Source organism: Entelurus aequoreus, linkage group LG23, assembly GCF_033978785.1.
Source record: "Entelurus aequoreus isolate RoL-2023_Sb linkage group LG23, RoL_Eaeq_v1.1, whole genome shotgun sequence".
In the NCBI taxonomy this organism is placed as follows: domain Eukaryota; kingdom Metazoa; phylum Chordata; class Actinopteri; order Syngnathiformes; family Syngnathidae; genus Entelurus; species Entelurus aequoreus.
In genome coordinates this window covers 5,717,485-5,743,790 of record NC_084753.1, presented here as the reverse complement: position 1 = coordinate 5,743,790, position 26,306 = coordinate 5,717,485, and the positions used below count along the sequence as shown (strand labels likewise).

General features: G+C 35.8%; 1 protein-coding gene across 3 annotated transcripts in view; it reads right to left on the bottom strand.

The window, feature by feature from the left end:
* LOC133640481 (prospero homeobox protein 1-like) overlaps positions 1-26,306 on the bottom strand; it is a 265,269-nt gene that overhangs the window by 50,965 nt on the left and 187,998 nt on the right. For all 3 annotated transcript variants that reach the window (XM_062033924.1, XM_062033925.1, XM_062033926.1), the window contains one exon: positions 9,182-9,376. In XM_062033924.1, coding sequence (XP_061889908.1) covers positions 9,182-9,376 — 195 coding nt within the window. The remainder of the gene's footprint in view (positions 1-9,181; positions 9,377-26,306) is intronic.

Genomic DNA, 26,306 nt, shown 5'->3' with positions numbered 1-26,306 from the left:
TGCAGTAATGTTGTCAACCCTTCGTCACGTCAGCCAAGACCATGAAAGGGCATTTTATGACTTTTTTCTTAATACTTGTGTATGATTTTATTGTCATAATTTTATTGCATGATTTTTGTATCCCTTTAATTTCGGTAGCCAGGGACTGCAGATGGAAATGAGCTATTTAGCTATAATCTGGTACAGAACATATCTGTCTTTGAGCTTAATGTTTCTGTACATTGTCCCTTCAAATAAAGACTAAACTAAGATTGAAAAGCGTATTATTTTTTTTGACATAAAAGGTCAATTTCCTTTTCCACTCCGCCATCACTGGTTGTCTTTTGTGGTGGTATCCCAAAAATGTTGCTGATTCGCTGAAGGAATTTTGAACCTCCCGAGTGTGTCGTCTCCGCTGGATTTTTGCAGCTATTCATTCCGGAATTTATAACCGACAAAATAAACAAATGTCCACTGCGGAGGACGCTGATTCTCCGGAGGTTAAAGCATAAAATATACGCTGAACTCGGAGTATGTCTTAGTAGTCATTCCACCTTTGAAGGTTTCATTTTCGCAGCAACAGCAATAATTGCTTTTCAACACAACAGGGAAGCAGAAGTGAGTCTCAAACTTCACACACATAAACCCACGTCACACCTGCTTGCTCCCTTTGGTGTGTTTTACGCGGAACAAGGTACGGGAAGATACCAAACTATACAGGCAGTACAACAGGCCTACTAATTCCCCCCCACCCCTATTTTAGTTATTCTGTGTGATGTCGCCATATAGTAAAAATGTGATGTTTGCTGAGTACCAGCGTCCTCTGCAGTGGACATTTGCACGGTGGCCGACAGGGGTAAATGCACAGAAACTTCCAAAACACATGTAAACTGCCAAATCTCACGCCATGCAGTGAAAACACAACTGATAAAAGTTATAATAAATACATATATAAAGTTACAATTCAATAAATATATAAAGTTACAATTCCAACCCTCGATGCTGAGTGCCAAGCAGAGTTTGGGAACAACAGCAAGTCAGTCACCAAGTGGTAGGCCAGGTAAACTGACATAGAGGGCTCGGCGGATGCTGAAGCGCATAGTGCAAAGACTTTCTGCACAGTCAGTCATGTGACCTTCCAATTAGCTCACGTACAGTACGCAGAGAGCTGGGTATCCATGGCCGGGCAGCTGCATCTAAGCCATACATCACCAAATCCAGTGCAAAGTGTGGGATGCAGTGGTGTAAAGCACGTCGCCACTAGACTCTAGAGCAGTGGAGACACCTTCTCTGGACTGATGAGTCACGCTTTTCCATCTGGCAATCTGATGGACCAGTCTGGGTTTGGAGGTTGTCAGGAGAACGCTACATTTCAGACTGCATGGTGCCAAGTGTAACATTTGCTGGAGTAGGAATTATGGCGTGGGGTTGTTTTTCAGGGGTTGGGTTTGGACCCTTAGTTCCAGTGAAAGGAACTTTGAATGCTCCAGGATACCAAAACATGTTGGACAATTCCATGGGATGTCACTTCAAGTTCACATGTGAGTAAAGGCAGGTGGCCAAATACAAACCCCGTTTCCATATGAGTTGGGAAATTGTGTTAGATGTAAATATAAACGGAATACAATTATTTGCAAATCCTTTTCAACCCATATTCAGTTGAATATGCTACAAAGACAACATATTTGATGTTCAAACTCATAAACTTTATGCAAATAATAATTAACTTAGAATTTCATGGCTGCAACACGTGCCAAAGTAGTTGGGAAAGGGCGTGTTCACCACTGTGTTACATGGCCTTTCCTTTTAATAACACTCAGTAAAGGTTTGGGAATTGAGGAGACACATTTTTGAAGCTTCTCAGGTGGAATTCTTTCCCATTCTTGCTTGATGTACAGCTTAAGTTGTTCAACAGTCCGGGGGTCTCCCTTGTGCTATTTTAGGTGCCACACATTTTCAATGGGAGACAGGTCTGGACTACAGGCAGGCCAGTCTAGTACCCGCACTCTTTTACTATGAAGCCACGTTGATGTAACACGTGGCTTGGCATTGTCTTGCTGAAATAAGAAGGGGCGTCCATGGTAACGTTGCTTGGATGGCAACATATGTTGCTCCAAAAGCTGTATGTACCTTTCAGCATTAATGGTGCCTTCACAGATGTGTAAGTTACCCATGTCTTGGGCACTAATACACCCCCATACCATCACACATGCTGCCTTTTACACTTTGCGCCTAGAACAATCCGGATGGTTCTTTTCCTCTTTGGTCCGGATGACACGACGTCCACAGTTTCCAAAAACTATTTGAAATGTGGACTCGTCAGACCACAGAACACTTTTCCACTTTGCATCAGTCAATCTTAGATGAGCTCAGGCCCAGTGAAGCCGACTGAGTTTCTGGGTGTTGTTGATAAACGTTTTTCGCCTTGCATAGGAGAGTTTTAACTTGCACTTACAGATGTAGCGACCAACTGTAGTTACTGACAGTGGGTTTCTGAAGTGTTCCCGAGCCCATGTGGTGATATCCTTTACACACTGATGTCGCTTGTTGATGCAGTACAGCCTGAGGGATGGAAGGTCACGGGCTTAGCTGCTTACGTGCAGTGATTTCTCCAGATTCTCTGAACCCTTTGATGATATTACGGAGCGTAGATGGTGAAATCCCTAAATTCCTTGCAACAGCTGGTTGAGAAAGGTTTTTCTTAAACTGTTCAACAATTTGCTCAGGCATTTGTTGACAAAGTGGTGACCCTCGCCCCATCCTTGTTTGTGAATGACTGAGCATTTCATGGAATCTACTTTTATACCCAATCATGGCACCCACCTGTTCCCAATTTGCCTGTTCACCTGTGGGATGTTCCAAATAAGTGTTTGATGAGCATTCCTCAACTTTATCAGTATTTATTGCCACCTTTCCCAACTTCTTTGTCACGTGTTGCTGGCATCAAATTCTAAAGTTAATGATTATTTGCACAAAAAAAATGTTTATGAGTTTGAACATCAAATATGTTGTCTTTGTAGCATATTCAACTGAATATGGTTTGAAAAGGATTTGCAAATCATTGTATCCCGTTTAGATGCACATATATATCCCAACTCATATGGAAACGGGGTTTGTACTTTTGACAATATAGTGTATATATGTATATATATTAATATACTGTTGTCAAAGTTAAAGCGAGTACATGTTTGACTGCTTTACTCACTTCTTTTTACACTTGCATGCATGGCGACATCCATTGGAATATTATCATGTTCCGCTAATGGACTCACGGGAGACCTGATGTATACAGAACCAGGACTTTCTGCCAACCAGAGATTTTCGGAAGCCTTTAGAGGACGCAAGATGGATGTCGGGAAGTGTTTGTGTGTGCGTTGTGGTGCGCGTACAAAAAAAAAAAAAGAAAAGAAAAAAAAAAAAAAAAAGAGCCCCCGGTGGACAAATAACACACAGAGAGAAACGGACGAGGGGGGAAAGAGAAAGAAAGAGGAGTGCAGCACTCCAAGTGTGAGCGCTGCAAAAACTCCCACTGCTCACAAGGGCACTTCTATCCTGTACGTCATCTCTCTCTTCTTTCTCCCCTGACTCCCTCCCTCCCTCTTCTATGCTTTTTCTTTTGTCTCTCTCTCACCCTCCATACCCTATCTATCCATCTCCTGCTTTTCCCCTTCTCCCCCCCTCTCCTCTCACTAAAACAGTAGGACGCTTAACCTTGATAACAGTGAAATCCCCCCCCCCCTCAAAGTGACATACACACACACACACACACACGCACACACACACACACACACACACACACACACACACGGGGGAGAAATGCTTTGCCAGCACGCTCGGCCCGATCCAAGGGACGGCTGTACCCTTCGAGGTGAACAGGACACTGCTGGGAAATGCAGCAACAACAAAACACACACGGTCACTCTTGCGGAGACTCGCTGTAACAAATACACGTGCGAACCGCCTTCTTAAGATCAGCTGACACCGAGAGGGGAAACGGCCTCCGCACCAAGGTGGCAAAAAAAAAAAAAAAAAAAGGAGAAGTGTGCACAATAAAAAATAAAAAAAAAACACGAAAAGGTGAAGTTACCTGCTGACAACTTACAGTAAACTGGAAGACACACACACACACACACACACACACACACACACACACACACACACACACACACACACACACACACACACACACACACGCACACACAGAATGAGGACGGGGAAGTCAAAAAGTCTCCAAACACACAAAGACAGTGAAACAAAGAGGAGGAAGAGGCTTCGACAAACAAGTCGGTCAAAATGTTCTTCCTCATTTCGTGAGACTTGGTACTCACAATACACACCAGCAGTTTAAAAAAAAAAACACTGCGGTGTTTAACAGTAGAAAGTGTTATAGAGTTAATATGTATGTTTAGATGTACGTGCTCAAATCATATTTCTCTTTGGATGTTTTGCTGTCAAACACGTGCCGTATATCAGGGGTGCTCACACTTTTTCTGCAGGCCAGCTACTTTTCAATTGTTCAAGTCGTGGGGATCTACCTCATTCATATATATAATTTATATTTACTTATTTATGAAATATATGTTTTTGTTAACAAGTTAAAGGTGTTTAAAGATAATACAAGCATGTTTAACACATATAGTTAATATTGTTAACAAGTTAAATGTGTTTAATGATAATACAAGAATGTTTAATACATATAGTTAATATTGTTAACAAGTTAAAGGTGTTTAAAGATAATACAAGCATGTTTAACACATATAGTTAATATTGTTAACAAGTTAAAGGTGTTTAAAGATAATACAAGCATGTTTAACACATATAGTTAATAGTGTTAACAAGTTAAAGGTGTTTAAAGATAATACAAGCATGTTTAACACATATAGTTAATATTGTTAACAAGTTAAAGGTGTTTAAAGATAATACAAGCATGTTTAACACATATAGTTAATATTGTTAACGAGTTAAAGGTGTTTAATGATAATACAAGCATGTTTAACACATATAGTTAATATTGTTAACAAGTTAAAGGTGTTTAATGCATGTTTAACACATATAGTTAATATTGTTAACAAGTTAAAGGTGTTTAAAGATAATGCAAGCATGTTTAACACATACAGTTAATATTATTAACAAGTTAAAGGTGTTTAAAGATAATACAAGCATGTCTAACACATATAGTTAATAAGTTAAATTAGTTTAATGATAATACCAGCATGTTTAACACATATAGTTAATATTGTTAACAAGTTAAAGGTGTTTAATGATAATACAAGCATGTTTAACACATATAGTTAATATTGTTAACAAGTTAAAGGTGTTTAAAGATAATACAAGCATGTTTAACACATATAGTTAATATTGTTAACAAGTTAAAGGTGTTTAAAGATAATACAAGCATGTTTAACACATATAGTTAATATTGTTAACAAGTTAAAGGTGTTTAAAGATAATACAAGCATGTTTAACACATATAGTTAATATTGTTAACAAGTTAAAGGTGTTTAATGATAATACAAGCATGTTTAACACATATAGTTAATATTGTTAAGTTAAAGGTGTTTAATGATAATACAAGCATGTTTAACACATATAGTTAATATTGTTAACAAGTTAAAGGTGTTTAAAGATAATACAAGCATGTTTAACACATATAGTTAATATTGTTAACAAGTTAAAGGTGTTTAATGATAATACAAGCATGTTTAACACATATAGATTCCTTTCTTTGATGAAGACAAGAATATAAGTTGGTGTATTACCTGATTGTGATGACTTGCATTGATAGGAATCAGACAGTAGTGCTGATAACGTCCGCATTTTCAAATGGAGGAGAAAAAAGTCCTCCTTTCTGTCCAATACCACATGAAAGTGGTTGGTTTTTGGCATCTTATTTGTCCAGCTTCCGTACTCCTTTGTATACACTTTACAAGAAATACATTGGCGGCAAACTCCGTAGCTTGCTAGCTTGTGCACGCCAGCTTTCTGAGACTCTTATATTGTTAGCACAGGCAGGATGAAGCAGCGCTTTTATTGTGCAACTGTGCAGTCGGTCTTTGGAGTTTTGACGACAGGTACTGGGCCAGAGTCTGTTGAAATAAAAAGTGTTTCTCGCCTTCCTGTCGGTCATTTTTTATTAATAATGAGCTGGCAGCAGCCAGCGTCATCTCAGAAGACCCTCGGGTGCCGTGAATGTCAATCAAGTGACGAAAGTGACGTCATAGTGAAGATTTATGATCGCTCATTTTTAGGACTATTTTTTTAATGCCTGGCTGGCGATCGACTGACACACCCTCCGCCATCGACCGGTAGCTCGCGATCCACGTAATGAGCACCCCTGCCGTATATTATTCATCTATATTGTCATCAACCCTATTTTTGGATTGATTTTGGTTGAATTTGTGTAAAACTTAACTAAATGTGGAGATCGATGGTTTGGATTTACAATGTAATGTAAATGTTTTTAAAATGCTTAAAAATATTACTGATTAAAAAAGTAAGAAAGATTGCAGTTTACAAATATCCATCCATCCCATCCATCCATTTTTTTTTATTCGGGCGGAAGGCGGCGCACACCCTGGACAAGTCGCCACCTCATCGTAGGGCCAACTCAAGTAGACAGACAACCATTCCCACTCACAACTCACATTTACACACACAGGGTTATGCAGTAGATTCTTCCAGAATATACACCAATGCTAACTCAGGGTACAAATGTATAAAGTCTTTACTTATTTTATAGCTTTGCAAGACTGATTATGAAGGTGACGTGCACAACAAGAACCCACCCACCTTAAACCGTGGGCCATTTTTCCTCAAAAATGACAAATTGCATGAAGTATGTATCTACTGTACAAGATGGCCTCAGAATAAACAACATTCACACTCACATTCACACACTAGGGCCAAATATTCATTACTTTTTATTATTAATTTAAATCAACTTATCCATTTTTTACACTAATTGTCCTCATTCAGGCCGCATTAGGTAAACTGGAGCTACCGTATTTTCCGGACTATAAATCGCAGTTTTTTTCATAGTTTGGCCGGGGGTGCGACTTGTACTCAGGAGCGACTTATGTGTGAAATTATGAACACATTAGTGTAAAATATCAACTAATTTTATTTATCTCTTTCACGTAAGAGACTAGACGTATAAGATTTCATGGGATTTAGCGATTAGGAGTGACAGATTGTTTGGTAAACGTATAGCATGTTCTATATGTTATAGTTATTTGAATGACTCTTACCATAATATGTTACGTTAACATACCAGGCACCTTCTCAGTTGCTTATTTATGCCTCATATAACGTACACTTATTCAGCCTGTTGTTCACTATTCTTTGTTTATTTTAAATTGCCTTTCAAATGTCTATTCTTGGTGTTGGCTTTTATCAAATACATTTCCCCAAAAAATGCGACTTATACTCCAGTGCGACTTATATATGTTTTTTCCCTTCTTTATTATGCATTTTCGGCCGGTGCGACTTATACTCCGAAAAATATAATATATATATATATATATATATATATATATATATATATATATATATATATATATATATATATATATATATATATATAATATTATAAATATAATATATATATATAATATTATAAATATTATATATATATATATATATATAAAATTTATAATATATATATATATTATATTTATAATATTATATATATATATTATATTTATAATATTATATATATATGTATATATATATATATATATATATATATATATATATATATATATATATATATATATATATATATATATATATATATATATATATATATATATATAATATTATAAATATAATATATATATATAATATTATAAATATTATATATATATATATTATAAATATTATATATATATATATATATATATATATATATATATATATATATATATATATATATATATATATATATATATATATATATATATATATATATATATATATATATATATATATATATATATATATATATATATAATAATATATACCACTACACATAATACCACTACACATATAAAACACATAATGATGAACGGGTCTGAAACACATATACACATAATAGCACTACACATAATATATATATATATATATATATATATATATATATATATATATATATATATATATATATTATATATATAATATTATATATATATATAATAATATTATATATATATATATATATAAATTACATAATATATATAATATATATCAATCAATCAATCAATGTTTATTTATATAGCCCTAAATCACAAGTGTCTCAAAGGGCTGCACAAGCCACAACGACATCCTCGGTACAGAGCCCACATACGGGCAAGGAAAAACTCACCCCAGTGGGACGTCGATGTGAATGACTATGAGAAACCTATATATATTAAATATATAATATTATATATATATATTATATATATATATATACACTGTATATTATATATATATATATATATAATATATATAATTATATATATATATAATATATATAATTATATATATACATATATATATATATATATATACATATATATATATATATATATATAATATATATAATTATATATATACATATATATATATATATATATACATATATATATATATATATATAATATATATAATTATATATATACATATATATATATATATACATATATATATATATATATATATATATATATATATATATATATATATATATATATATACATATACATATACATATATATATATATATATATATATATATATATATATATATATATATATATATATATATATATATATATATATATATATATATATATATATAAAATGTATATATATACATTATATAATTATATATATATTATTTGTATATATACAAATATATATATATTTGTATATTTTGGATGACTGGTCGCCATCCAATTGCAGCTTGGATGTCTTGCATACAAAAGAATGATAAAATATTGATAATAAATTCTATTAAGACATTGTGACATCATTTAAAGGGGATACTGATAATGACCTTTTTCTGGTTGGGGCTTTCTAAAAACGTGGTTTACAAAAGGCCTACCCAAAATATGTTTAATAAAATACTGTGTCCTGTAAAATTGGCATCAATTTCCTAACCCTGTCATAAACAGTTAATTGAACTGGCTTACTCTCTGCTCAAAAGGCGGCGCGTGTTTACCTCAAAGTCGTTGGCCTTGTTGTAGTGCATGTTGAGGGCTCGGAAGAGCTCGCAGTCGCGGCTCACGCTCAGCTCCTCCACGCCCGCCACGCCGTCGTTGATGGACTGCCGGGCGAACTTCTCCATCTGGATGTAGTAAAACTCCCGGAAGTTGCTGAACCACTTGATGAGCTGGGAGGTGATGCAGCGGTTGAACTGGAAATGAGAGCGCAGGCAGGAGAGGGTTAATGTTTGGAAATCTACGGGATATTGGTGATATAGTGAATGGGGTGTATTTAAAAAAATAAAAAAGCATGGTTGTAGAAGACAACAATGTATGCCACTTGGAATCCTCCAATTGCTTCTGATGATGTTTAATGTATCACAAAGCTCAAATACACTTAACTGTCGTGAAGGCTGCACTATTTCTTGAATCGATTGAGCTATCGATTATTTATTCGATTAATCGACCTTTTTATTTTATTTTATTTTTTTATTAAATCAACATAAAAAACACAAGATACACTTACAATTAGTGCACCATTCAAAAAACCTCCCTCCCCCATTTACACTCATTCACACAAAAGGGTTGTTTCTTTATGTTATTAATATTGTGGTTCCTACATTATATATCAATATATATCAATACAGTCTGCAAGGAATACAGTCCGTAAGCACACATGATTGTGTGTGCTGCTGGTCCACTAACATTTTCATTAATTACTATTTTTTATGTAATTGTTTTTATATTGTTTTACTTTCTTTTTTTATTCAAGAAAAAGTTTTTGATTTATTTATCTTGTTTCATTTTATTTTTAAAAAAAGGACCTTATTTTCACCAGACCAGGTTGTCAATGAAATCAGATTGTTCAAAAGGGTTCTTAAAACCAGGTCCAGTCCAGATTATGTCCAGGTCGGGCTCAGCAACACACACCTTCATTTATGTACACTCAAATTAGGGAACACAACATATTGCATATAATCTATAAACAAAATTACATTTTCAAAATAAGCATTTATGTACAGTCCAGATTATGTCCAAGTCGGACTCAGCAACACACACCTTCATTTTTGTACACTCAAATTAGGGAACACAACAACAGATTGCATATAATCTATAAACAAAATTACATTTTCAAAATAAGCCTTTGAGGACTTCCTATCTTTTTTTTTAATGTTTTTTGGCATCATTATCATTTTCAACCATATAACTTTCTAAAGTTAAAAAATACTGAATAAATGTTTTAAAGAAAGAAATACTAAGTGAATATCTGTTTTTGGCCTTAAAAATAAACCTTTTACCGAGTACTATAATGAAATCATGACTGTCAATGAACTCTCCTAAAGTAACAGAAACCACATTAAGCTTCATAAACAAACCAATCTTTAAACACATTTTTTCAACTTCCACCCAAAAGGAAGACACAATATGACAATACCAAAACAAATGCAGGGTGGATTCAGACTCCTGACAACAAAATCAGCAATCATCTGACAGGTGAATTCCAAAAAAATACACCAAAAATGTTCTTGTTAAATGCATGTTGTTCAGTCGGGGGACACAAAAGTAAATGACTTACAGAGAGCCGTCTTTTAAGGGCACGAGAATTGTGAAAGGTAACTTCTCATTTGCACTGTTTACAGAGCACCGTGTTGTTTCCAGGACTATGACACTGGACTTACCACCTTTTTTGCCCCTCAAACGGCTCGTGTTCTGTGGTGGCGTCTAAGGGCGTTCTGATCAGCGTTTTATGCTGCCAATTCCGATATCGATCAGCCGATACGATCACATGTATTTTTTTAACGTATTTATTGACTATTTCGATACAGACTATCTGACAAAGTATTCATAAAATCAACATACTTTTTGGGAAGTCAATTAGTAAAGAGTCACACTGCAAATGTGGAGCCATCCAATACTATATATGTATAGTATAATTATATAATATAATATAAAGTTAAAGTACACTGCAAAAAGTCAGTGTTCAAAAACAAAAAACAAAAATACAAAAATTAGGGGTATTTTATTTGAACTAAGCAAAATTACACCCCCACCCCCGCTACCCCCTACCTAACGCCGACCCCGCCCACCTCAACCTCCTCATGCTCTCTCAGGGAGAGCATGTCCCAAATTCCAAGCTGCTGTTTTGAGGCATGTTAAAAAAAATAATGCGCTTTGTGACTTCAATAATAAATATGGCAGTGCCATGTTGGCATTTTTTTCCCATAACTTGAGTTGATTTATTTTGGAAAACCTTGTTACATTGTTTAATGCATCCAGCGGGGCATCACAACAAAATTAGGCATAATAATGTGTTCATTCCACGACTGTATATATCGGTATCGGTTGATATCGGAATCGGTACTTAAGAGTTGGACAATTTAGGAATATCGGCAAAAATGCCATTATCGGACATCTCTCGTTGTTATTAGTGAGAATATACTTAGTTTAAGTCAGGGGTGTCAAACTCAAATACAGAGTGGGCCAAAATGTAAAAGTGAACAAAGCCGCGGGCCAAGGTTGAACAAATTAACCTTTTAATAGGGACCCAAACAAGTTTTGCATTGAATATTGAACAAGCAAGGCTTATATAACTTTATAGTGACATGCAAAATCGAGTTTCAAATAGTAATAATAATAATTAAAAAAACATCAATGGCATATCAAATACAATTTAAATAAAAATTGAATGCCTCTTTTCTATTTGCAGCCTTCTGAGGTAAATATCAACATTAACTTTTTCCACAGGTTAATAAATTTGAAAATAAAATAACAATGAATAAACCAACCATTCAGGACTTTAAACTGCTCAGTTTGCAACACACTGATCTAATCTGATGTGCCCAAGCCAGATACCTGCCAACTTTTCTTGGATGCTAGATCATTAATGTCGGGACTCAGGCTTTGAGCTGAGGCAACCTTCATTATCCAACGAAGATGTTCATCAGTCATTATATCCCGTATTCCACCCGGACCACAGTCTTGGGGGCGTGTCTTAAAGGCACTGCGTTTAACGTACTCTACGAGCTATCGTCACGTCCGCTTTTCATCCATTCTAACAACGTGCCGACCCAGTCACAAGATATGTGCGGCTTCTGTACGCACACACACGTGAATGCAACGCATACTTCATCAAAAGCGATACAGGTTACACTGAGGGTGGCCGATTTAACACTGTAAGAAATATACGCCACTGTGTGAATCCACACCAAACAAGAATGACAAACACATTTCGGGAGAACATCCGCACCGTAACACAACATAAACACAACAGAACAAATACCCAGAACCCTTTGCAGCACTGACTCTTCCGGGACGCTACAATATACACCATACTTGCCAACCCTCCCGTTTTTAGCGGGAGAATCCCGGTATTCAGCGCCTCTCCCGACAACCTCCCGGCAGAGATTTTCTCCCGACAAACTCCCGGTATTCAGCCGGAGCTGGAGGCCACGCCCCCTCCAGCTTAATGCGGACCTGAGACTGAGTGGGGACAGCCTGTTCTCACGTCCGCTTTCCCACAATATAAACAGCTTGCCTGCCCAAAGACGTCATAACATCTAGGGCTTTTATAGAGTGCACAACTGCGCACACAACAAGGAGACGAAGCAGAAGAACGAGGAAATTACAGACATGGCGGCCGAAATGATATACTCATCATGAACGGAGAAGTTAAACATCTAATGGCAGTATTGTATTATTATTATTATTATTGTATTAATTCAAGAAATTTTTTTTCTATGTAAATAAAATAAATATATATATATATATATATATATACATACATATATATATATATGAAATATATATGAAATACTCGAGTTGGTGAATTCTAGCTGTAAATAACCACGCCCCCCCCCTCCCGATATTGGAGGTCTCAAGGTTGGCAAGTATGATATACACCCCCCGCTACCACCAAACCCCTCCCCCCACACACGCGCCTTGTAGCGTCCCAGAAGAGTCAGTGCTGCAAGGGGTTCTGGGTATTTGTTCTGTTGTGTTTACGTTGTGTTACGTTGCGGATGTTCTCCCGAAATGTGTTTGTCACTCTTGTTTGGTGTGGGTTCACAGTGTGGCGTATATTTGTAACAGTGTTAAATTTGTTTACACGGCTACCCTCAGTGTGACCTGAATCGCTGTTGATAAAGTATGCCTTGCATTCACTTGTGTGTGTGAAAAGCTGTACATATCTTATGACTAGGCAATCACTTCTTCTTGGCCCGCCGCTGTATATAATCGGCGGGCCAGCTCTAGTGTTAATTTGATATCGCCTCAAAGGCCAAGTGAAATTACACGGCGGGCCAAATTTGGCCCGCGGGCCAGAGTTTGACACCCATGGTTTAAGGTATTTTTGGGTTCATTGAGGTTAGCTAATTTTACTTGTTTTGGAAAGTCTTGACAAGCCAAATGTTCTTGTTCTATTGGCAGATAATTTTTTGCTTAGTTCAAATAAAATACCCCTCATTTTTGTATTATTTTTTTTCTTGTTTTTGAACACTGACTTTTTTGCAGTGCCGTACAATTTACACAGCGTTACGACGCCTCAGCCCTTATAATGCCGCCGGACTGGAGCATAAGTGGGCGACGCGACACGCAGGCGATGAAAGCGTGTCGCTTCACATCAGGGGAGCGAGATGTGAGGTGAAGAAAAAAATGGCAAGAGATAATAGAGACGTTAAGTAAGACAGCAAGACGAGAGAGTAAGTGAGAGTGTGTGTGTGTGGTTCAACTTCCCTACTGGGAGCCGACATCCCCCCCTATCATAACCCGGAGAGTGGAGGGAGAGGTGAAAGGAGGGAGCGGCGGCGGGGTGGGGTGGGGCGGGGTTGGGCCGCAAACACATAATTGACCAGAAAAACGATTAAGTCATCATCTGAAGCGCCCCGGCCCGCGGGGGGCTCAAACAAGTACTTAACCCCGTCCACCAATTACACCCTGATTCTCCTCCCCTCTCTGCACCTCCCGGGCAGGAAGAAAGGAGAAGAAAAAGAGCAGGGGGGGGGGGAAAAAAAAAAGAGTGTGAGAGAAAAAGACCGGGGATGATAAACTGTGGCGAAGACTGTGGCTATCTGATCTGTGCCGCTCGGCTGAATTCAATAGGGCCAAGTAAACCTATTAAGAGCCTCAGCGGGTCCCCGGATCTTTTTCCGCCAGTGAAAACAACCCAGACGCTAGATAAGGACCCCACACCCCCAAAACACCTTCGTTTTTTGTTTTTTTTTACCTCCAAAAGACGGTTTAGCTCAGGAAAAGTAAGCATCTGCTCTCCGTAAGGGTGTAACGGTACGTGTATTTGTATTGAACCGTTTCGGTACAGGGTTTCGGTTCAGTTGAGAGGTGTACCGAACGAGTTTCCACACGAACATATTAAGTAGCGTACTGCACGTTGTGTAAACAATGCACACCGAGGCACAACACACGGCGTGCTAGCAGCGACCGGGCAACGACAACAAAGCGAAAGATATTTGTACCAGTACCAAAATATGTATTGAAACAGACATTTGTACCAGTACCAAAATATGCATCGAAACAGATATTTGTACCAGTACCAAAAAATGTATTGAAACAGACATATGTACCAGTACCAAAATATGCATTGAAACAGATATTTGTACCAGTACCAAAATATGTATTGAAACAGACATTTGTACCAGTACCAAAATATGTATCGAAACAGATATTTGTACCAGTACCAAAATATGTTTTGAAACAGATATTTGTACCAGTACCAAAATATGTTTTGAAACAGATATTTGTACCAGTACCAAAATATGTTTTGAAACAGATATTTGTACCAGTACCAAAATATGTATTGAAACAGATATTTGTACCAGTACCAAAATATGTTTTGAAACAGATATTTATACCAGTACCAAAATATGTATCGAAACAGATATTTGTACCAGTACCAAAATATGCATCGAAACAGATATTTGTACCAGTACCATAATATGTATTGAAACAGACATTTGTACCAGTAGCAAAATATGTATCGAAACAGATATTTGTACCAGTACCAAAATATGTTTTGAAACAGATATTTGTACCAGTACCAAAATATGTATTGAAACAGACATTTGTACCAGTACCAAAATATGCATCGAAACATATATTTGTACCAGTACCAAAATATGTATTGAAACAGATATTTGTACCAGTACCAAAATATGCATTGAAACAGATATTTGTACCAGTACCAAAATATGTATTGAAACAGACATTTGTACCAGTACCAAAATATGTATTGAAACAGACATATATACCAGTACCAAAATATGCATCGAAACAGATATTTGTACCAGTACCAAAATATGTATTGAAACAGACATTTGTACCAGTACCAAAATATGTATCGAAACAGATATTTGTACCAGTACCAAAATATGTTTTGAAATAGATATTTGTACCAGTACCAAAATATGTATCGAAACAGATATTTGTACCAGTACCAAAATATGTATCGAAACACATTTTTGTACCAGTACCAAAATATGTATCGAAACACATTTTTGTACCAGTACCAAAATATGTATCGAAACACATTTTTGTACCAGTACCAAAATATGTATCGAAACAGATATTTGTACCAGTACCAAAATATGCATCGAAACAGATATTTGTACCAGTACCAAAATATGCATCGAAACAGATATTTGTACCAGTACCAAAATATGTATTGAAACAGACATTTGTACCAGTACCAAAATATGTATTGAAACAGACATATGTACCAGTACCAAAATATGCATCGAAACAGATATTTGTACCAGTACCAAAATATGCATCGAAACAGATATTTGTACCAGTACCAAAATATGTATTGAAACAGACATTTGTACCAGTACCAAAATATGTATCGAAACAGATATTTCTACCAGTACCAAAATATGTTTTGAAACAGATATTTGTACCGGTACCAAAATATGTTTTGAAACAGATATTTGTACCAGTACCAAAATATGCATCGAAACAGATATTTGTACCAGTACCAAAATATGTATCGAAACAGATATTTTTACCAGTACCAAAATATGTATAGAAACAGACATTTGTAACAATACCAAAATATGTGTCGAAACAGATATTTGTACCAGTACCAAAATATGTATCGAAACAGATATTTGTACCAGTACCAAAACATGTATCGAAACAGATATATGTAACGGTACCAAAATATGTATTGAAACAGATATTTGTACCAGTACCAAAATATGTATCAAAACAGATATTTAATATCGAAACAGATATTTGTATTGGTACCAAAATATGTATCGAAACAGATATTTGTACCAGTACAAAAATATGGAACGAAACATATATTTGTACCAGTACCAAAATATGTATCGAAACAGATATTTAATATCGAAACAGATAATTGTACCGGTACCAAAATATGTATCGAAACAGACATTTATACCAGTACCAAAATATGTATCGAAACAGATATTTGTACCAGTACCAAAATATGCATCAAAACAGATATTTGTACCGGTACCAAAATATGTATCGAAACAGATATTTGTACCAGTACCAAAATTTGTATCGAAACAGATATTTGTATCGAAACAGATATTTGTACCGGTACCAAAATATGTATCGAAACAGACATTTGTACCGGTACCAAAATATGTATCGAAACAGATATTTGTACCGGTACCAAAATATGTATCGAAACAGATATTTGTACCGGTACCAAAATATGTATCGAAACAGACATTTGTACCAGTACCAAAATATGTATCGAAACAGACATTTGTACCAGTACCAAAATATGTATCGAAACAGACATTTGTACCAGTACCAAAATATGTATGGAAACAGATATTTGTAGCGGTGTGTATGTGTATGTTATTGTTATGTGTGTGTGTATATGTATGTTATTGTTCTGCTTAGCATTCATGACTGCCTGCTGTTGCACTGATCCGCCTAGTGGTGGCTCACATCCATCACACACACAGCTATTTCTATTTTGGGGCAGAATTATTATAGTGTTCCCAATGTTAAAAGGATAAAGCCATTGTTTACACATTTGGTAAATAAATAACCCAAAAAATGTATATTTTGTTGTTTTCTTACTGTACCGAAAATGAACCGAACCGTGACCTCTAAACCGAGGTACGTACCGAAGCGAAATGTTTGTGTACCGTTACCCCCTTAGCTCTCTGGCACACAAAAACAGGCCTCCTCTGCGTATGCTGAGGTCGTGGAAGAATGAGGGTGGGGGGTGGGGGGGGGGGGTGCAAAAACTAAACGCCGAGCGGTTTTGACATGGAGATTAGGCCCCGGCTGTTGTGCCACCACGCACACAATAACGTGCGCACACTCCGCAACAATGGCGTGGTTTTGCGCAGGAGGAGGACCGGCCAGAGGAATCAGGAGAGTCTGGAACCATCGGCAGATGACGTAATGGCCGACTGGGACGGAATAAGTCCGCCCGACATTGTTCCGGAGGGTTTTTGGAGGGGCTGAGGAGGAGGGGCTGTGCTAAAGTGCGTGGTGTGCATAAAGTGGGGAACGAGGCGGGGGGGTGGTGCACGGGCAGGACGGGTGCAGGTCAGCGCTGTGGGACAATACAGCGAGCGTAGGGAGGAGGGCGACGGCGGCGGTGGGTGGGGGGTCGGAACGTGAGCAGTCAGCAGGCTGGGGTCGTGACATCGGAGCGTCAAACAAACAAACCACTGACACTTACAAATATTCGCCGTGCTGCAAGGGGCTGCTTAAGCGTGCACAATAGCCTCTTTTTATACCGCCGGTTTTTTGGTTGGAAGGGTACTAAAAAAAGACTGATCCGTGCTAGGGCTGGAAACTGTATCACGATATAAGTGTTCTCTATCGGTCGATATCGATAATCATTAAGGGTGTAACGGTACACAAAAATTCCGGTTCGGTACGTACCTCGGATTAGAGGTCACGGTTCGGTTCATTTTCGGTACAGTAAGAAAACAACAAAATATACATTTTTGGGTTATTTATTTACCAAAATGTGTAAACAATGGCTTTATCCTTTTAACATTGGGAACACTATAATAATTCTGCCCCAAAATAGAAACAGCTGTGTGTGTGATGGATGTGAGCCACCACTAGGCGGATCAGTGCAACAGCAGGCAGTCATGAATGCTAAACATAACAATAACATACATATACACATTAGGGCTGCAACAACTAATCCATTAAATCGATTATAAAAATAGTTGCCGATTAATTTAGTCATCGATTCGTTGGATCTATGCTATGCGCATAAGCAATTTATTTTTATTTAAAATGTTTTTTTTTTTTTTTATAAACCTTTATTTATAAAGTGCAACATGTACAAACAGCTGAGAAACAATAATCAAAATAAGTATGGTGCCAGTATGCTGGTTTTTTTTCAATAAAATACTGGAAAGGATATAAATGTAGTTTGTCTCTTTTATCCGATTATTAATCGATTAATCGGAGTAGTAATCGATTATCAAATTAATCGTTAGTTGCAGCCCTAATATGCACAAAGGGTCCATTGCCAGGGTTAATGTGGTCAACATATATAAAATAAAAACTAAATAAGATAAGGCTCACTGCAAAAAGTCAGTGTTCAAAAACAAGAAATAAAAATACAAAAATTAGTGGTATTTTATTAGAACTAAGCAAAATTATCTGCCAATAGAACAAGACAATTTGGCTTGTCAAGACTTTCCAAAACAAGTAAAAATAGCTAACCTCAATGAACTAAAAAATACCTTAAAATAAGTATATTCTCACTAATAACAAGTGTACTACTATACGAGTACCTATTTTCTATTGTTTCATTGAAAATAAAACAGCAAAGTCCATTTGGCTGTCATCTGTTTTAATTATGAGACACAATTGTGTCAAAGTCATGATTTTTTTCCCCCCATGCTTGAAATAAAATACTGGAAAGGATAGAAATGTAATTTGTCTCTTTTATCCGAGTATTAATCGATTAATCTAAGTAATAATCGACAGATTAATCGATTATCAAATTAATCGTTAGTTGCAGCCCTAATATACACAAAGAGTCCATTGCCAGGGTTAATGTGGTCAACATATATCAAATAAAAACTAAATAAGATAAGGCTCACTGCAAAAAGTCAGTGTTCAAAAACAAGAAATAAAAATACAAAAATTAGTGGTATTTTATTTGAACTAAGCAAAATTATCTGCCAATAGAACAAGACAATTTGGCTTGTCAAGACTTTCCAAAACAAGTAAAAATAGCTAACCTCAATGAACTAAAAAATATCTTAAAATAAGTATATTCTCACTAATAACAAGTGTACTACTATATGAGTACCTATTTTCTATTGTTTCATTGAAAATAAAACAGCAAAGTCCATTTGGCTGTCATCTGTTTTAATTATGAGACACAATTGTGTCAAAGTCATGATTTGTTTTTTCATGCTTGAAATAAAATACTGGAAAGGATAGAAATGTAGTTTGTCTCTTTTATCCGATTATTAATCGAAGTAATAATCGACAGATTAATCGATTATCAAATTAATCGTTAGTTGCAGCCCTAATATACACACAGGGTCCATTGCCAGGGTTCATGTGGTCAACACATGTAAAATAAAAACTAAATAAGATAAGGCTCACTGCAAAAAGTCAGTGTTCAAAAACAAGAAAAAAAAATACAAAAATTTGTGGTATTTTATTTGAACTAAGCAAAATTATCAGCCAATTTTTTCATGCTTGAAAAAGGAAATAATTACTTTAAAAAAGTAGTTTTATACTTGTGAGTGTTGATGACACAGCTTTGCAACAGTTGATATTCTAGTTTCAAGCATGTTTTACTCAATATAGGTCATCAAATCTCAGCAACAAGCTGTAATATCTTACTGAGATCATTTAGGACCAAAACACCTAAAACAAGTAAAACACTCTAACATAAAATCTGCTAGTGAGAAGAATGATCTTATCAGACAGAAAATAAGCAAACATCAGCCTTATTTGAGATATTTCATCTTACTTAGATTGCAGTTCAGTTTTTAATGCAATATGGTCTTAAATCTGCTGCTATAAAAACATCTGTTATTGCTTTAGCCCTGCCTGACTCGCCGAGGAAAGGCTGCTTGAATGCGGTGTTTGCACCACGCTCGTCTTTCTCTTCATTGAAGCGATGTTCACTTGGGGGTGTTGACGCTTCAAATAGGTTAGCATGTTTGACGTGTTGCCAGAAGCATACCCTACTGCTGCTGAACAATGTCGGCACACCGCTTTCGTTTTGTTGTCGTAGCCTGGTCGCTGCTAGCATGCCGTGTGTTGTGCCTCGGTGTGCATTGTTTACACAACGTGCGGTACGCTACTTAATATGTCTGTGTGGAAACTCGTTCGGTACACCTCCGAACCGAAACGGTTCAATACAAATACACGTACCGTTACACCAGTGGTTCTTAACCTTATTGGAGGTACCGAACCCCACCAGTTTCATATACGCATCCACCGAACCCTTCTTTAGTGAAAAATCAAATGTATTTTTTTTCCCCCAAATTGAAGACAAAGTTATAGGTTGTTTTTTTTACTGGTGTACAAAATGAACCGTGCATGAACATCACCTTGTTCAAAGAACAAAACCAACACAGGGCATGAACTCACAACAAATGACACACCTGCAAATCAGATGGAAAATAAGAGGGAGTATCCATAATACGCCGATAGGGAGAAGTTTTTATTTACACGATGAGTCGGGTGTGTCTCGACCTCCGCGGAAACCCCTGAGGCCGACTCACCGAACCCCTAGAGTTCGATGGAACCCAGGTTAAGAAACACTGATTTAGTGCTTTCAACAAGAGTACCGTTCTGTACTTTAATCATTCATAGGGTTTCTAGTCCAAGCAGCGTTTGGAAGTTTTACAATATAACTGAAACTGTTTATACTTACTAAACCGTCCCACTGTCCATGCATATTTGTATGTGCTACCGTAATGTAATGAAGCTAGCATCGTTAGCATTAGCCAATATGCGAACACGTTTACGATTGTCCATGCTAGTAATATTAACTTACAATGGCGTTCTTTTTGTATTGTTCCAACTTCACAATTTCCTCGGTACATTCACCAAGACCTCACCGCAGAGTTATCGAGTCTGTTTTGCTGATTGGAGAGCTAGCTTTCGTAGCCAGTGGGTCCATGACGATGACTTCTGTTTTGTTCGATCAGCCGTTTTACTGCCGTGTTACAGGCACCGTTTGGAAACAATTAAGGTTTGTAGATAAACATTTACAGAATCTTACTGTGTAAATAACACATTTCACAACGTAGTCTGGTGTGGCTAATATACAGTTTTGGGACTAACGCGTTACAAAGTAACCCAGTTACCGTTACTACATGATGCGTTACTGCGTTATTTTACGTTATTTTTTATGTAGTATCGGCTAGAAAGTGAGAAGATCTGAGTGTGTTTTATTGGAGCGCTGCGGAAGAGGCGACGGAGAAGAGGCGCGCTGCTCTGTGTGTGTGTGGGGGGGGGGGGGAGGGGGCGTGTCTGTGTTTACTAACAAGACATCATGGCGAAGCCAAGTTTCTTAACATGGAGATATTCTCCCTACTTTTCTTTTGTCGACAACAAAGAAAAGAACATTTTAGTTAAATGTAAGTTGTGTCTTGGATCAAAGATCCTATCCTAGCAATTCAAATCTGCTGAAACAGCTACAAAAGCAACATGCTTCGACGAAGCTAGTAAAGAGAGACACACTTCACCTCCTAAGCAACAGCGGCTGGATTTTAACGAGGCACTGCTAGCCAGGACAACATTGATAGAGACATTGCAGCACTGAAGGTACACACACTCTGTCAATTCTCTTATATACTCTTTCATTCTAGACTTCTAGAGTGTTTGATTATCACATCACTCTAAATGTATAGACTATTAAGTTCACAAACATAAAGAGGGATGCTAGTGGGCCTGGCCAATCTTTCCTTATCTCTAAACTAAAACTGAGGCAATGCGTAGAGTGTTCTGGGCTTCAGTACAGTGTTGATCTCATGAAGACATGATTTTATTTCACAATTCCTTGAGAGAAAAAAACGCCTGTTTAGGCTTTGTGTATGTCGTGTGTGCCTTCCTTGGTTTACAGCTATGTTGTTATTATGCTGTTTGTTACTTATGTATGTTATGTTGCAGCTATTTAAAATAGTTTTGTCAATTTGTTCTGGCCTGAAATAAATTGGCCCTTTGAAACATATCTTTGTCTTTGTGTGTTGTATGTAGACCACATTGCTTAGCAGAGTTCAGTGATGCAAATGCATGTCAAGTTGATCAACAGATTGTGTTATTCTCCACTGCAATAACAGTACTGAAATGAAGGCTAAAAAGGCATTAAAGGGGGTCTTAAAAAATAAAAAAATAATATATATATATATATATATATATATATATATATATATATATATATATATATATATATATATATATATATATATATATATATATATATATGTGTGTATATAAGTACCGTATTTTTCTTAACAAAACCTTTTTACTGGTTTTCAGTAACTAACCCAACACTGCTAATATATAGAAAAATATTTTTTTCTTCTAAAATTTTGCGTTTGCGGTTTATAGTCTCGAAAATACGGTATGTCACACCATATTATTATTAACGTTTTTGCTTTTTCCCTTCACAACAGATCTTCCTAAAGGAGGATCAGCTTAGACTTAGACAAACTTTAATGATCCACAAGGGAAATTGTTCAACACAGTAGCTCAGTTACAATGATGGAAAGTGTAAGGATGGAAAGGACAATGCAGGTATAAATAGAGTAATATAGCGATAAAAAAATCTAACTTTTGTACGAATATATACATAATATGTGTACAGAATAATATATATACAGATATATTATATTATGTCTATAACATACAGTATATACAATATATACCAATGACCATGTACAATATTACAGTATATACAGTATATGTGACAGCAGCAGCATAAAATAGAGAGTAGATCCAGCAGGAAATAGAAAATAGACATTAGAAACATTATAAACAAAGTGTTATAAAATATAAATATATATAAAATTCTGACTTTTATCACAATATTGCCCAATTTTTTTTTGTTGTCCTTGTGAAATAGTGAATTTTTTTTGAGTAAAATGATGAAAGAAGAATGTACCCAGGACCTACTCAAGGTAGACTCCATGTGCACTTTTTTTTTTTTTTTTCAACGTTATCTGGGGTTAACTTCTCTTTACACTTGAATGACAATGTGTTTGTCAACTGTCCTTATTTGTAGTCTTAGACACGGGTAAATTACAGCCAATGTGTCTAAGGGTTTCCAAGCGGCTCGCTTGGAAATTGCTGCCGGTGAAAACGGACGCCATCGCTCACGGCGGAGACCTTTGGTGTCAGCGCCGGTGTGTGAGTGACGGATGGACGTCTCACTTTATTACACCGGCAGCTTAGGGCGGGTGCAAGTGAGCCACGGTATGCAAAATAAACCTCGTAAAATGTGGGACGGAGGTACAAGTTGTACGGCGCTTCACTCAGCACAACTCCTTCAATCAAGTTTGGCAAGTCCTAGCATTTGTGGGGGCTGGGATGGGATGGGCGGGTTGGAGGGGGGTTAGGGGGGTTAATCAAGACCCTCGCCTTCACCCCAATAGCAGCTGAGGACAAGAGTGTTGGGTCTAAAAAGAGGGAATTGGTTCAAAGGAGCATGTCACTGCAGCTTCTTAATCACACTTGGCAGGGGTCAGCCCGCACACACATAAGATGCAACGTATATGTGTGAGTGTGTGTGTGTGTGTGTGTGTGTGTGTGTGTGTGTGTGTGTGTGTGTGTGTGTGTGTGTGTGTGTGTGTGTGTGTGTGTGTGTGTGTTCTTGTATTTCTACACTTCTTGAGACATCAACAAGGAAAAGTACCTTTGGCTGAATTAAAATTGTTACTTTCGTCGAGTAAAGTTACGACCCTTTTCATAAAATTGCCCAAATTTTAAGCTTTTCTTGTAAAACTGCGACTGTTATTGAGTAAAATTCCAACTTTTATCATAACATTGATTAAAAACCAATTACAAACAAAAAATTCTAAAAAAATCAACTTTCTTCTTATAAAGTTGGGAACAATTTCTCTTTTTTGTTTTGTTTCTGTAATATTGCAATATTTTCTCGTAAAAATATTACTTTTTTTAAGTAAATTATTACTTTTTAATGCAAAATGGTGACATTTGTCATATAAAATTCTGACTTATCACAATAATGCACATTTTTGTTCTTGTAAAATAGTGAATTTTTTGGAGTAAAATTATGACTTTTGTCATATTTCAAAAAGTAAAATTCCAAATACTATTATAATATTTCCAACATTTTAAAGTTTTCTTATAAAATTGTGACTTTCGTCGAGTAAAATTACGACCCTTTTCATAAAATTGCCCAAATTTTAAGCTTTTCTTGTAAAACTGCGACTGTTATTGAGTAAAATTCCAACTTTTATCATAACATTGATTGAAAACCAATTACAAACAAAATATTCTAAAAAAAAAATCGACTTTTTTATTATAAAATTGGGAACAATTTCTCAGATTCTTTTTGTTTCTGTAATATTGCAATATTTTCTTGTAAAATTATTACTTTTTTAATGTAAAATTATTACTTTTTAATGCAAAATGGTGACATTTGTCATATAAAAGTCTGACTTTTATCACAATATTGCCAATTTTTTTTGTTCTTGTAAAATACTGAATTTTTTTGAGTAAAATTATGACTTGTCATAATTTTGCCAAGTAAAATTCTGAATAATATTATAATATTTCCAACATGTTAAAGTTTTCTTATAAAATTGTGACTTTCGTCGAGTAAAAGTACGACTCTTTTCATAAAATTGCCAAAATGTTAAGCTTTTCTTGTAAAACTGTGACTGTTATTGAGTAAAATTCCAACTTTGATCATAACATTGCACAAATGTTCAGTTTTTCTTGTAAAATGTTGACTTGCGTTGAGTAAAATTATGACATTTATTATAACACTGACAAAATTCTTAGTTTTTCTCATTAAATTGTGACCTTTTTCTTGTGAAACTCCAACTCATTTTTCACAACAAGCTTTTTTATATTTGCATAGTATGTATATATCATTAATGTTGTGAATACAAATCTTTATATATCTAGAAAGGGTGGTCCTAAAGAGGTAGGCATTTTTCTCAGGTCTCAAGAAGGTAAGAAATACAACAATGTGTGTGTGTGTGTGTGTGTGTGTTTATGTCTGTGTGTTTGTGTTCTTGTATTTCTACCCTTTTTGAGACATCAACAAGGAAAAGTAGCTTCCATATGAGGAGGTGTGAACAAGTGATGACATAAATCATGGTCCCAATACAGAAAACCATTGCATCTAATAGAGAATGTCTCGTTTGCACCCCTGGTGGTGACATCTGGCAAAATGAGGGTGGTCCCAAAAAGGAGGGATTTTTCAAATTGACTGTCGGTTTTAAAAGTGCTCCCCCTCTAGTCAACATATGAAATAACAAGTGTGTGTAAAATCTGAAGGGCTCCCCCTCTGGCCAACATATGAAATAACAAGTGTGTGTGAGAAATTGAAATGCGCCCCCTTTGGCCAAAATTGATACAAATAAATAAGTAAATACGTATTTAGAGACATACTGTAATAACTTGAAGTAAATAATGAAGATTAAAAACAAAAAATTCAAAAAAATTAAATGTCGACTTTTTTCTTATAAAATTGGGAACAATTTCTCATATTCTTTTTGTTTCTGTAATATTGCAATATTTTCTCGTAAAATTATTACTTTTTTTTGTTAAAATGATTACTTTTTAATGCAAAATGGTGACATTTGTCATATAAAATCCTGGCTTTTATCACAATATTGACCAATTTTTGTTGTTCTTGATAAATACTGAATTTTTTGGAGTAAATTGATGACTTTTGTCATAATTTTGCCAAGTAAAATTCAGAATAACACAATATTTCCAACATGTTAAAGTTTTCTTACAAAATTGTGACTTTTGTCGAATAAAATTACGACTTTTCATAAAATTGCCAACATTTTAAGCTTTTCTTGTAAAATTGACTGTTATTGAGGAAAATTCCAACTTTTATCACAACATTGCACAAATGTTCAGTTTTTCTCGTAAAATGTTGACTTGCGTAAAATTGAGTAAAATTACGACTTTTATTATAATACTGCCAAAATT